Source organism: Mus caroli, chromosome 10 (assembly GCF_900094665.2).
Source record: "Mus caroli chromosome 10, CAROLI_EIJ_v1.1, whole genome shotgun sequence".
NCBI classification, from domain to species: Eukaryota; Metazoa; Chordata; class Mammalia; order Rodentia; family Muridae; genus Mus; species Mus caroli.
In genome coordinates, this window is record NC_034579.1 from 23258320 (window position 1) to 23271003 (window position 12684).

The 12684-nt window shown below is 36.3% G+C and overlaps 1 protein-coding gene across 3 annotated transcripts in view; it reads right to left on the minus strand.

Annotated features, from left to right (window-relative positions):
• Positions 1–12684, minus strand: part of Lama2 (laminin subunit alpha 2) — a 601578-nt gene that overhangs the window by 316410 nt on the left and 272484 nt on the right. For all 3 annotated transcript variants that reach the window (XM_021173596.2, XM_029482896.1, XM_029482895.1), the window contains exon 12: positions 12484–12657. In XM_021173596.2, the coding sequence (XP_021029255.1) occupies positions 12484–12657 (174 nt within the window). The remainder of the gene's footprint in view (positions 1–12483; positions 12658–12684) is intronic.

The window sequence follows — 12684 nt, forward strand, 5'->3', positions numbered from 1 at the left end:
AAAAGGGAGTAGATTCAGATGAGTGAGATAGTGGGGAGAAACTGGGAAAAAAGGGAGTAGATTCAGATGAGTGAGATAGTGGGGAGAAACTGGGAGGAGGAGAGGGAAGGGAAACCATAACCAGAGCATATTGTAGGAAAAATGATCTATTTTCACTTCCTAAAGGCCAATCTCTTAGGACTCTCACATGAGGTTTGGCACCAACACCCCAATCTTCCTACAAACTGACAATTTCTTAGTTTCTTCTCCTCTTAGAGTCAAGAAGTACTCTGACAAAAATATCTTTAGGGGAAAAGAGTTTATTTGGTTCACAGGTCAAAGCTACAGTCTATCATGTGTGAGAAGTCATGGTTACCCAAGTTTGAAGCATCCATCATCAGGAATCAAAGAGAGATGGATGTTGTTGCTTGGTTCTCTTTCTGCATCAGTGAATCTGGGATCCTAGCTAGATAATGGTGCTGCTCAGAAAGTGGGAAGGTCTCTTCACTTCTATAATTGACACAAACAAGCTAATCCCCAGAGTCATTGCCAGATGGGCACCTCCCAGATGACCCTTTATTCTATCAACTTGACAAATGACCAGCCCAGATATGAATCTGTGCTGTCTCTTGTCTTTTTCTTCTCTGCATGTTTTGTTACTCCTTACATGCCAGCTTCTGCTTCTTATCTGATCTCCCCCTGTGGTGCTTTGAATAGTTTGTCCCCCATAGATTCATATATTTCAATGTCTAGGAGGTGTGGCCTTATTGGAGTACACGTGGCTTAGTTGGAGAAAGTGCTTCACTTTATAGATTGGAATTGAGGTCTCCTATGCTCCAGCTCTACCCAGTATAGAATAAGAGCTTCATCCAGGCTGCCTGTGGAAGACAGTCCCATTCTGCTGCCTGTCAATTAAGATGTAGACTCTAGTACCATGTCTGTCTACACACTGCCATGCTGTCCACAATGATGATAATGGACTAAAACTCTGAAACTGTAAGCAAACCCAAATTAAGTGTTATCTTTGTAAAAGTTGCCTTGGGTATGGTGCCTCTTCACAACAATAAAACCCTAACACACTTAAAAAAATTATCTGATTCTATCACTTATTATGGTCTTCTTGTTATTTAAGGATCTCTTTTTTTCCTGACCTGATTTTACTCCTGGGGTTGATTCATCTGGTCCATTTCTTCACATTCTTCATAATATCTCGTGTGATACCAGACATAGTGAATTTTAGACTCCCTAGTCTTCAACTTTATTGTATTTTAATAGAATTGGACTTGGTTTTGGTATGCAGTTAATTTTTTTTTTGGAAAAATAATAACCCTTTTCAGGTGATACTCTCTAGACTTGCCTTTTGGGAATTGTTAGCATAAGTGAAGATTAACTGTGGTCTGAAGTTAATTTTGTTCCTCTACTAAGAAAACATTCTTTGACTCTTTACCTGATGTCCTTGACACTTTGTTGGCATTCTAGGTTAGATCAACAAGTAAACTCTAGGGAAAAAGCTTTGTTCCTGGCATTATTCCCCAACCACTAACTTTTGGTGACTCTTGCAGCAGGTTTAGCTAGTTTTCCTCATGCATTTGCCACTTAGCGGTTGGGACCTTCCTTGCGTACATGCAGATCTCAAGCTCAACTCTACCTTCAGCAGCTTGCTTTGACTCTGCTAAGCAGACTCTTGCTAAGTTGGCCTCCAGCCTTTCTGCTTGTCATGTTCATGCTCTAGTGAGATTTTGCTTTGATCGCTAGAAACTATGGCCCAGACACTAATCTGGGGAAACCCTGAATTCTTTGACCTGCCTTTCTCAATGACTGCATTACCTTAGCAACCAATGCTCAGTACTATGAAGTGTTTAGGCTCAATTTTGGTCAAGTTACTTAAACTAAGGAAGTAAATCTAGATTCTGTTAGTTAATCATGGTCAAAAGCAGAAATCCCAATGCATTATTTTTCTAGAGCGTATGTAATATGATTATGAAGTTTTAATCTTTGTTTCTGACTGAAGTTCATTTTAATGAATGATGAAAGTTAAGACTTTCATTTTCCCCTGTAGATAAATCTTGGCTCCAGAGCCACAGTCTATCCTACTGTCATTCATTTGAAATCTGGCTAAAAATCAAGTACTTTTGTGTGTGTGTGTGTGGGGGGCATTTATGGACTAATCTTTTAGTTTATTATCTTTTAAAACTTTTACATCAATGACTGCTAAAGGGCACTTGCCTGTTTCCATGTATGACTTTAGATGATGAGTTTCATGTTCTTATATTCTTGGTCAAGCTTTTATTTAGATCAAAGATATCAAACCACAAAGAAATTGCATGACTTTCATTAGACTGAAAGTACTGAAGGGGTTTTATACCTAAGTCACTTCACAGTATTGCATTTAGCTATTTTTCAAGGTATTCAAACTTAATATGTAAATTTCGATGTTTCGACTTTATTCAATTCAATTTTTTTCTCTTTGATTTTGAAGTCATTTTAATTATTTCTTGTGTGTGTATGTGTGTGTGAGCGCATGTGTGCTCATGAAGGCATTTGCATGTACACATTTGTGTTTGTGCATGTTGAGGCCTGAGTTCATGTCAGATGTATTCTTCAGTTGGCTTTTACCTTTATATATTTGAGACTAGGTCCCTTATTGAACTTGGAATATGCCAACTTAGATAGATGAACTGTTGAGTGAGGTACAGAGACCTATCTTTGCCTCCTACTTACTGGGTTTAGTGTCAAGAACTGCTACACATGGCCTTTATTTGGAGGCTGGAGATTTGAACCCTGTGCAGCACACACTTTACTGATTATACAATCACCATAAACTTCCTTCTTTACATTTCTACCATTGTCACGTCCCTCTTTTGCTTAATTTTTTTCATTCTATTCCTTTTTTAAAAAATATTTTATTGGATATTTTCTGTATTTGCATTTTAAATATTATTTTCTTTCTGGTCTCCCCTTCCAAAAGCTCCTATCCTATCCACCATCACCTAACATCTATGAGGGCACCCCACCCACCCATCACTTACTTCTGCCTCCCTGCTCTGGCATTCTCCTGCATTGGGGCATGAAGCATTAGTAGGACAAACTCCTCCCATTGATGCCCAACAAGGCCATCCCCTGCTACTTATGCAGCTGGAGCCATGGGACACTCTATGTGTACTTTTTGTTGGTGGTTTAGTCACTCAGAGCTCTGGGGGATCTGGTTGATTGATATGGTTGTTATTCAGATGAGGCTGCAAAACCCTTTAGCTCCTTCAGTATTCACTCCAGCTCCTCCATTGCAGACACCATGCTCAGTCTAATGGTTGGCTGTTAGCAACCACCTCTGTATATGTAAGGCTCTGGCAGAGCCTCTCAGAAGACAGGTATATCAGATTCCTGTCAGCAAGCATGTTTTGGCATTCACAATAGTGTCTGGGTTTGGTGACTGTATATGGGATGGATCCCCAGGTGGGGCAGTCTGTGGATGGCTTTTCCTTCAGTCTCTGCTCCACACTTTCTTTCCTTATTTGCTGCTATGAGTATTTTTCCTCTTTCCAAGAAGAACTGACATATCCACACTTTGGTTTTCCTTCTTCAGCTTCATGTGGTCTGAAGATACAATCTTGCATATTCCGAGCTTTTTGGGCTAACATCCACTTATCAGTGAGTACATACTGTGTGTGTTCTTTTGTGATTGGGTTAACTCACTCAGGATGACAAGGGAAATTTACATGAACAGGACACCAGTGCCTTATTTTCTAAAATCAACAATCTACAAATGAGACCTCATAAAATTGCAAAGCTTCTGTAAGTCAAAAGACACTATCAATAGGACAAAATGGCAATCTATTGCCCTTTGCTTATGTGTTTGAGGATCTTACTTACTTTCTCTTCTATTATTTTCAGTGTATCTGGTTTTCAGTATAAGTCATTGATGACTTATACTTAAGCTTTGTACAATGGATTTAGCTTCTTTGTCAAAGATCAATTGACCATAGGTGTGTGGGTCCATGTCTGGGATTTCAATTCTATTCCATTGATCTACTTGCTTGTCTCTGTAACAACATCATGCAGTTTTGTTTTGTTTTGTTTTTAATTTTTTTTATCACTATTGCTGAGAAATAAAACTTGAGGTCATGGGTGCTGATTCCCCAAGAAGTTCCTTTATTGTTCAGAATTTTTTTCACTATCCTGGGTTTTTTATTATTCCAAGTGAATTTGAAAATTGCTCTTTCTAACTCTATAAAGAATTGAGTTGGAATTTTGATGGGGATTGCATTGAATCTGTAGACTGTTATTGGCAAGATAGTCATTTGTACTATATTAATTCTGCCAATCCATGAGCATGTGTGAACTTTCCATCTTCTGAGATCTTCAATGTCTTTCTTCAGAAACTTGAGGTTCTTGTCTTACTGATCTTTCACTTGTTTGGGTGGAGTCACACCAAGGTAGTGTATATTGTTTGTGACTATTGTGAAGGGTGTTGTTTTCTTAATTTATTTCTCAGCCTGTTCTTTGACTAGAGGAAATCTACTGATTTGTTTGAGTTAATATTTTAGCCAGTCACTTTGCTGATGATGTTTATCAGCTTTAGGAGTTCTCTAAACTGGAAATTTTTGGGATCACTTAAGTATACTATCATGTCATCTACAAATAGTGATATTTTGACTTCCTTTCTGATTTGTATCCCTTTGACCTCCTTTTGTTGTCTAGTTGCTCTGGCAAGGAGTTCGAGTACTATATTGAATAGGCAGGGAGAGAGTAGGCAGCCTTGTCTAGTTCCTGATTTTAGTAGGATTTCTTTAAATTTTTCTCCATTTAGTTTGATGTTGGCTACTGGTTTGCTATATATTATTTTTACTATATTTAGGTATGAGCCTTGAATTCCTGACCTTTCCAAGACTTTTACTATGAAGGGGTGTTGAATTTTCTCAACTGCTTTTTCAGCATCTAATTAAATGATCATTTTGATGTATTCTTGGATTTGGTGTATGAGTATTTTAGTGAGTATTTTTGCATCAATATTCATAAGAAAAATTGGTCTGAAGTTCTCTTTCTTTGTTGGTTCTATGAAATTTCAATATGAACATAATTGCAACATCATAGAACAAGTTGGGTAGTGTTCCTTCTGTTTCTATTTTGTGGAATAGTTTGAAAAGTATTGGTAGTAGGTCGTCTTTGAAGGTCTGATAGAATTCTGCCCTAAACTCCTCTGATCCTGGACAGTTTTAGGTTGTGAGAATTTTAATGACTGCTTCTATATCTTAGGTGTTATGGGAATGTTTAGATGGTTTATCAGGTCCTGATTTAAACTTAGTACCTGGTATCTGCCTACAAATTTGTCCATTTCATCAAGATTTTCCAATTTGGTTGAGTATAGACTTTTGTAGTAGGATCTGGTGATTTTTTTGAAATTCCTTGGTTTCTGTTGTTATGTTTCCCTTTTCATTTCTGATTTTGTTAATTTGAATTCTGTCTTTGTGCCCTCTGGTTAGTCTGGCTAAGTGTTTATTTGTCTTGTTGATTTTCTCAAAGAACCAGTTCCTGGTTTGGCTTATTCTTTGTATAGTTCTGGTTTCTACTTGGTTGATTTCAGCCCTGAGGTTGATTATTTCCTTCCATTTACTCCTCTTGCCTGTATTTGCTTCCTTTTGTTCTAGAGCTTTTATGTGTGCTGTTGACCTGCTAGTGTACGCTCTCTCCAGTTTCTTTTTGGAGGCACCCAGAGCTATGAGTTTTCCTCTTAGCACTGCTTTCATGGTGTCCTATAAGTTTGCTTATGTTTTGTCTTAATTTTCATTAAATTCTAAAAAGTCTTTAAATTCTTTCTTCCTTCTTTGACAAAGTTTTTATTGAGTAGAATCTTGTTCAGCTTTCAGGTGTATGTGGGATTTCTGTTCTTTTTGTTGTTTTTGAAGACCAGCCTTAGTCCTTGGTGATCTGATAAGATGCATGGGATTATTTCAATCTTCTTGTATCTGTTGAGCCATTCTTGTAACCGATTATATGGTCAGTTTTGGAGAAGGTACCATGAGGTGCCGAGAAGAAGGTATATTCTTTTGTTTTAGTATGAAATGTTCTATAGATATCTGTTAAATCCATTTGGTCCATAACTTCTGTTAGTTTCACTCTGTGTCTGTTTAGTTTCTGTTTCCTTGATCTGTCCATTGATTAGAGTGGGGTGTTGAAGTCTCCAACTATTACTATGTGCAGTACGATGTCTGTTTTGAGCTTTAGTAAATTTTCTTTTATGAATGTGGGTACCCTTGATCTTTCAGCATAAAATTTCAGGACTGAGAATTCATCTTGGTAGTTTTTCCTTTGATGAGCATGAAGTATCCTTATTTATCTTTTTTGATAACTTTTGGTTGAAAGTCAACTTTATTCGATATTAGAATGGCTACTCAAGCTTTTTTCTTGGGACCATTTTCTTGGAATTTTTTTCCAACCTTTTATTCTGAAGTAGCATCTGTCTTTGTCACTGAAGTGAATTTCCTATATGGAACAAAATGATAGTTCCTGTTTAATGTATCTAGTCTGTGAGTCTATGTCTTTTTATTGGGGAATTGAGTTCATTGACATTAAGAGATATTAAGGAAAATGATTGTTGCTTCCTGTGTTATTTTTGTTTTAGTGATGAAATTATGTTTGTGTGGCCATCTTTTTTTGGGTTTGTTGAAAGAAGATCACTTTCTTGCTTTTTCTAGGATGTAGTTTCACTCCTTGAGTTGGAGTTTTCCATCTATTATCCTTTGTACAGGATTGTGTAAATTTTGTTTTTCTTGTATTATTTTGTTTTTTTCCATCTATGGTAATTGAGAGTTTTGCTAGGTATAATAGCCTAGGCAGGCATTTGTTTTCTCTTAGGTTCTGTATGACATCTGCCCAGGATCTTCTGGCTTTTAGAGTCTCTGGTGAAAAATCTGGTGTAACTCTGATAGGTCTGTCTTTATATGTTACTTGACCTTTTTTCCTTACTGCTTTTAGTATTCTCTCTTTGTTTTCTGCATTTTGTGTTTTGACTCTTATGTGATGGAAGGAGTTTCTTTTCCTGTCCAGTCCATTTGGAGTTCTGTAGGCTTCTTGTATGTTTATGGACATCTCTTTCTTTAGGTTAGCAAAGTTTTATTCTATAATAAAAGATTTTGTTGAAGATTTTACTGGCTCTTTAAGTTGGGAATCTTCACTCTCTTCTATATCTATTATCCTTAGATTTGGTGTTCTCATTGTGTTCTGCATTTCCTGGATGTTTTGAGTTAGGATCTTTTTGCATTTTGAGTTTTCTTTGACTACTGTTTCAATGTTATCTGTGGTATCTTTTGCCCCTGAGATTCTCTCTTTTATCTCTTTTATATATGACTCTTGGTCTCTTTACTAGGTTTTCTATCTACAGGGTCATTTTTCTTTTTCAATTTCAATTTTTAGATCCTGGATGCTTTTGTTCAATTTCTTCAGCTGTTTGCTTTACCTATGTTCTCCTGTGTTTCTTTAAGGAAGTTATTTATGTCCTTCTTAAAGTTTTTTTTCATTATCATGGCATGTGATTTTTTTTTTTATCAGAGTCTTGCTTTTCTGGTGGTTTGAGGTATCATAGTAGTGAGAGAACTGGGTTCTGATGATGACAAGTAGCCTTGCTTTCTGTTGCTTATGTTCTTGTCCTTTCCTCTTACCATCCGGTTATCTCTAGTGCTACCTGCCCTTGCTATCTCTTACTGGAATCTGTCCTTCCTGTGATCCTGATTATGTCAGAACTCCTCAGAGTCCAGCTGTTTCTGTGATCCTGTGATTCTGGTATCCTATGATTCTGAGATCCTGAGTGTGTCAGATCGCCTGGGATTTAAGATACCTCTTGGATCCTGAAATCCTAGTGTGACCAAGCTCCTGATATCCTGTTGTGTCAGAGCTCCTGGGAGTCAATCCTTCTTTGGGTTTTGCAGGGCTGCATGGGGTGCCAGAGTGCTGGGTTTGCTCATGGCACAGTTACAAGCCAGAAGGAACCCTTGCCTTGGCCTGAGTGGGGTTCCTATGTCCCTTGATCTATTCCTTCTATTATCAAGTTTGGGTCTGTATTTCACCTGTTGCCATTTGCATTCCACTCTTTTTATTTATATTCAAATATATTAATACCTCTGTTTTATCTTTGCTTGTGATAGAGTCCTATAGCCCATGCTGAATTAAACTCAAACCTCCTGCCTCAGTCTCCCAAGAACATAGAGTATAGGTTTAAGGCTTCACAATCCCTTTATTATTTCTACTCATTTGCTTTCTGTTGGATAGGTTGCATTGGTACTTTGATTGAAAGCCAATGACTCAAAGAAGTAAATAGTAAGTAAGTAAGTAAATCTCTAAACAATGCCTAACTGTGAAGGGTGGTAAATATTTAGAAAGATTCCCTTATCTAACTTAACTTACTCATTTAATTAAAAAGATCTTTGTGCCTGTTTCACTTAATTATAAACTAAGTAAAATAAAATGCACATAAACATTTATTATTAGCTATTATTAGTATAAAATGTTCTTTTTATACTAATTTCCTAGGATAATTAAGGTAAATATCAAAGTACTATTACAGGAATGACATATCTTTACTGTGAGACTATTCCTTGTGACATTGAACTGATCTTTGCCGTAGGTACTTTTGCATAGCAGATTACATAGGAAAAATAGTCAATGAATTTTTTTTTTATCTTTTTTAGGTTTGAACATTAATTCTCTCACTTATCCATAAGAGTTTCTATATGTTATTCCAGGCAGAAAATAGTTCCTGGGTCTCACTTTATTTCTAAATCATTGCTTATTGAGAAATGTAGAATTATGAATGTTGTCATTTTATCTTTTTTTAGATATATAACCCTAAAAATGGCTTTCAACTCCCTTACAAACTCTCACTTGGAGGTCAATAGACTAATCAAAATAATTTTGTTTTGATTCTTGTTTAAGCATGTACCATAAATCCAGGTGTTTTCTAGGGCCTTTTTATGTAATAAGATTATTGCTCTCTGAGTGATTCAACATCTACTTTCTTCTGATACAGACATGATGTGGTCTCTCCAAAGAAAGTCAACAAAGGAACTTTTCCATGTACAGAAGTTCCTCCATGGAATGGCTTTCATCAAGAGGGTCTTATTGCCTAACTGCATGCATTATGAGCATCAGAAAGAACTGAAATGTTTCTCTATGCTAGCCACAGAAATAGATGATATAGGAAAAGAAGAATTATTTTTGTAAAAACAAAATCACATAAGTTTAATTCAATAATGTTCAGAGACATAACTTCAAACCTTAACAGCAGAGTATGAATAAAACTAGGCATGTTACTGAAGCTGGTTCTCAGAGAATTCCATGGACTAAGAGAACCACTTTTGGATGCTACAAACAACTATTTCAGTCTTTTAGGGGGAACCCTAAGCAAATGATGTCATCAGTGGTCCAGCCATGCTGAGTTTAACAAAGCAGTAAATTAGGCCAACTTTAAAATTCCCAAACTATTTCTGAACAGCAGCTGCTATAACGGTTCTCTGATTTCTGACTCCTTCCTCCCCAGCCTGTTTCCATCTCCTCTTCCACAAATATCCTAAAACCAAGCAGGGACGTTTGCCCAGGATATGAAAATAAAAACAGTATCCACTGCAACCCATGGGTAGCTGACTTAACACTGGAGAATTAGATGGGGAAATTACACTAAAACAAAACAAAACAGACAAACAAAACCCACAAGTGGCGCCTGCTATCTGCTCATTAAGGAGAAAAAAAATCATGTTATAATTACTATTGAGGAATTAGTTCATAGTTGAGATGGTCACATTTTATTGGTGGACACATCAATGGGTTGTACTCTTCTGAGCTTCATCCACTACCTTACATAGTCCTCCAGCCCCTTATGTATGGCTTACTTTCCACAGAGTAGTATTGTTTCACAGGATAAAGTGTATTCTTCATTAAATTGTCTTGTGCTCTGGAGTTTAATGACAAGCGGGATGACCTGTGTCCTATCACAGTGTGTCCCAGGAAGGGGCTCGTGTATTTTATGTGGTTATGATCCTAAGAGGCGAGAGAAGAGCTGTCATTATTATGGGAGCAGTTGCCCAGTTTCCCTCTCTTCTATTGCAAGCAGCTGTGTAACTACACAGATAAGAAAACATTCCTGAATCTGTTCCATCTACATTTAAGAAAATGTGATTACATCTCATAAATTTTTACCTTATGAATTAACCCTAAAAACAGTAGAGGGGAGTATACTCACAGCCTACAAACCATGCCTATCAATAAAACTCAGTGATTAAGCAGATGTAAAAGAAAATCACGATGCACTATTCTTATCAGATTCTGGCAGTAGCTCTTATTCAAATGGCAATTACTGGAAGAAAAAAATTTAGCCTTAACTATTTAGAAAAGTGACTTTATTGAATTTACAAACAAGGAGGTACAATTTTCCATTTCCTTAGCAAGATATTAAATCAAGCAAGCTAAGTGTGTCATCATGACTATAATTTACATGATGTGACATGACAGTTAAGATGTACTGTGGTAATTTCTGAGAGCTGGCAGTATTATTGTAGTATCAAAAATTTATATGGTTCAGTTATTAAGGCAAATTGTTTCATTCATACTGAGGAAGCTGACAGCAATCCACTGAGGGCTTTCACGGTACACTAGAAAATGCCTTCAATAGTCAACCAATTTGCACACTCCGTTACCATCGTTTTGCTCACTGAATGGAATTTGGGACAGAAGTAGGCAGGGCTTTGTGGAGTAAGAAAGATCTGCTGTGGAATATGAAGTGTTTCATTGTGGGTGGTTAGAAAAAAGAGTTCAGCCAGAGGAGCGAAGTTATCTTTGGGATCCAACCACTATGAACAGGATGTCCACGTTCTTTGCTCTGCTGTTATTTAATATCCCATTTGCTTGCTTTTCTTCTGTTGGTTTGATTTTCAGCCAACAGAAAGAAAAGGCATATGACCAAAAAAGAAATAATGGAAAATATGATAATGGTAATTTCTATTCGTAGCTGCCTTTAATTAAATAAATTTTAATATACAATGGGGGGAGGAAGAGAGGAAGGAAGGAAGAAAGGAAGGAAAGAAGGAAGGAAGGAAGGAAGGAAGGAAGGAAGGAAGGAAGGAAGGAAGGAAGGAAGGATAGATCTGAAACTCCTCAGATTTTGACCCAAATTTCTTCCTGAAGCTCCTTTTGGGAGTAAAAAGAAGTTTATTTTTATTTTTACTTTTTGGCAATGCTAAGCAGGAGAAATTCAAGCTGCATGCTGTTTTGTTCTTGTCAGGAATATAGGAGATTTCTAAATAGGATCAAATGACTTCAAGTCATAAAAGGCCTAGCAAATAAAAGTTTAATTATATTTTATCACAGCTATTGAATTTTATGCAACATATGCTGTCTCTTTTAAAATACATACTCATTGAAAACCTACTTTATTCATTTACACATTTTTCATAGTAGTATTTAGAAGCCTGTTAAAAATAAGAACCTGGCTATGAGAAGAAATGTTTCAATCAACTAAATTACCAATTCCCATTCACTTAATATATGAGTTACTATTATTTCTATTACTATTGCTCACATATTAGGCAATACAGTCAATAATTGTAAATATACTTTTGTTTACTTAACCAATGAAGGTTTGCTTTTTTGGGGGGTATTGACAATATATGATTAGAAAGGACAGGTGATAATGTTACCCCATCACCATCTTCTGGTGTAATTAATGAGGTAACTTAATCCATGACAAGATATTAATTTTCATTACAAGAAAAATATTCACAAAATTCTTAAATTTAGTTTTTAACAAATGGTTTGGCAAAAGAAAACAGAATTCTAAACATCAAGAAATACATCTAGAGAGAATTAATGTACAATAGAAAAAGCTTTACACATACACACACACACACATCGTGAATTTTCAAGGCCAGTCTCCTTGTTTATCTCTCTATGTATTTTATTTATGTCTGCTTGAAGACAACATGTGCTTTTAATATGGCAAGTTCTATCTTCTTATAGATAGATATTTCTATCTCCAACTTCTATAAAACATGTAGTTTTCATGTGCCTCATAGCAAGTATTAAAATAGATACATAATAAATCAGTTTTTCCAGTTAACATGAATATTAGATAGCAGGGTAAAGGCAACTACTTTGCCTATCAGTTTTAAGATAAAATTGAGACAAAGAAAACTTTGTAAAAAAAGAAAAAAACCACCCCAGACTACTGTAAAAAGCAGTTATATTTAAATAAACATACCATAGCTTCCTCCAATGTCTAAAATATGTTTTTCAAAAATTTACCTGGAACTTAAATGAAAATCTAAGGGTACCACAGGCCTTTGATATCTCCTATTACATCAGGCATGCCACATACAGAATGCCCAATTTTATCTCCTTTAGTTACTTCTATAAATGTAATACAGTGTGTGTATGATTTCATTTAAATTTATTAAATCAACTCACTTTCTAGATAGGTCAGCTAAAATACAGTTGTAAGAAGAATGTCAAAAATGGACTTACTCTGTTTCCCAGATATGGAGGTGGTGCACTCCAGTAGTAACCATCTGGCAGGGATTTCCGGGCCTCAGAGTTACTGATGCTGATCTGCTGAGGTGAGTCAGGGTTATCAAGCTGGGGAACCATCCGAATGCGGCCAGGGAGGTCTGTGAGATACCAACCATGCATGTCTTGAATCTTAAAGAAAATATAAATTCATCAGTT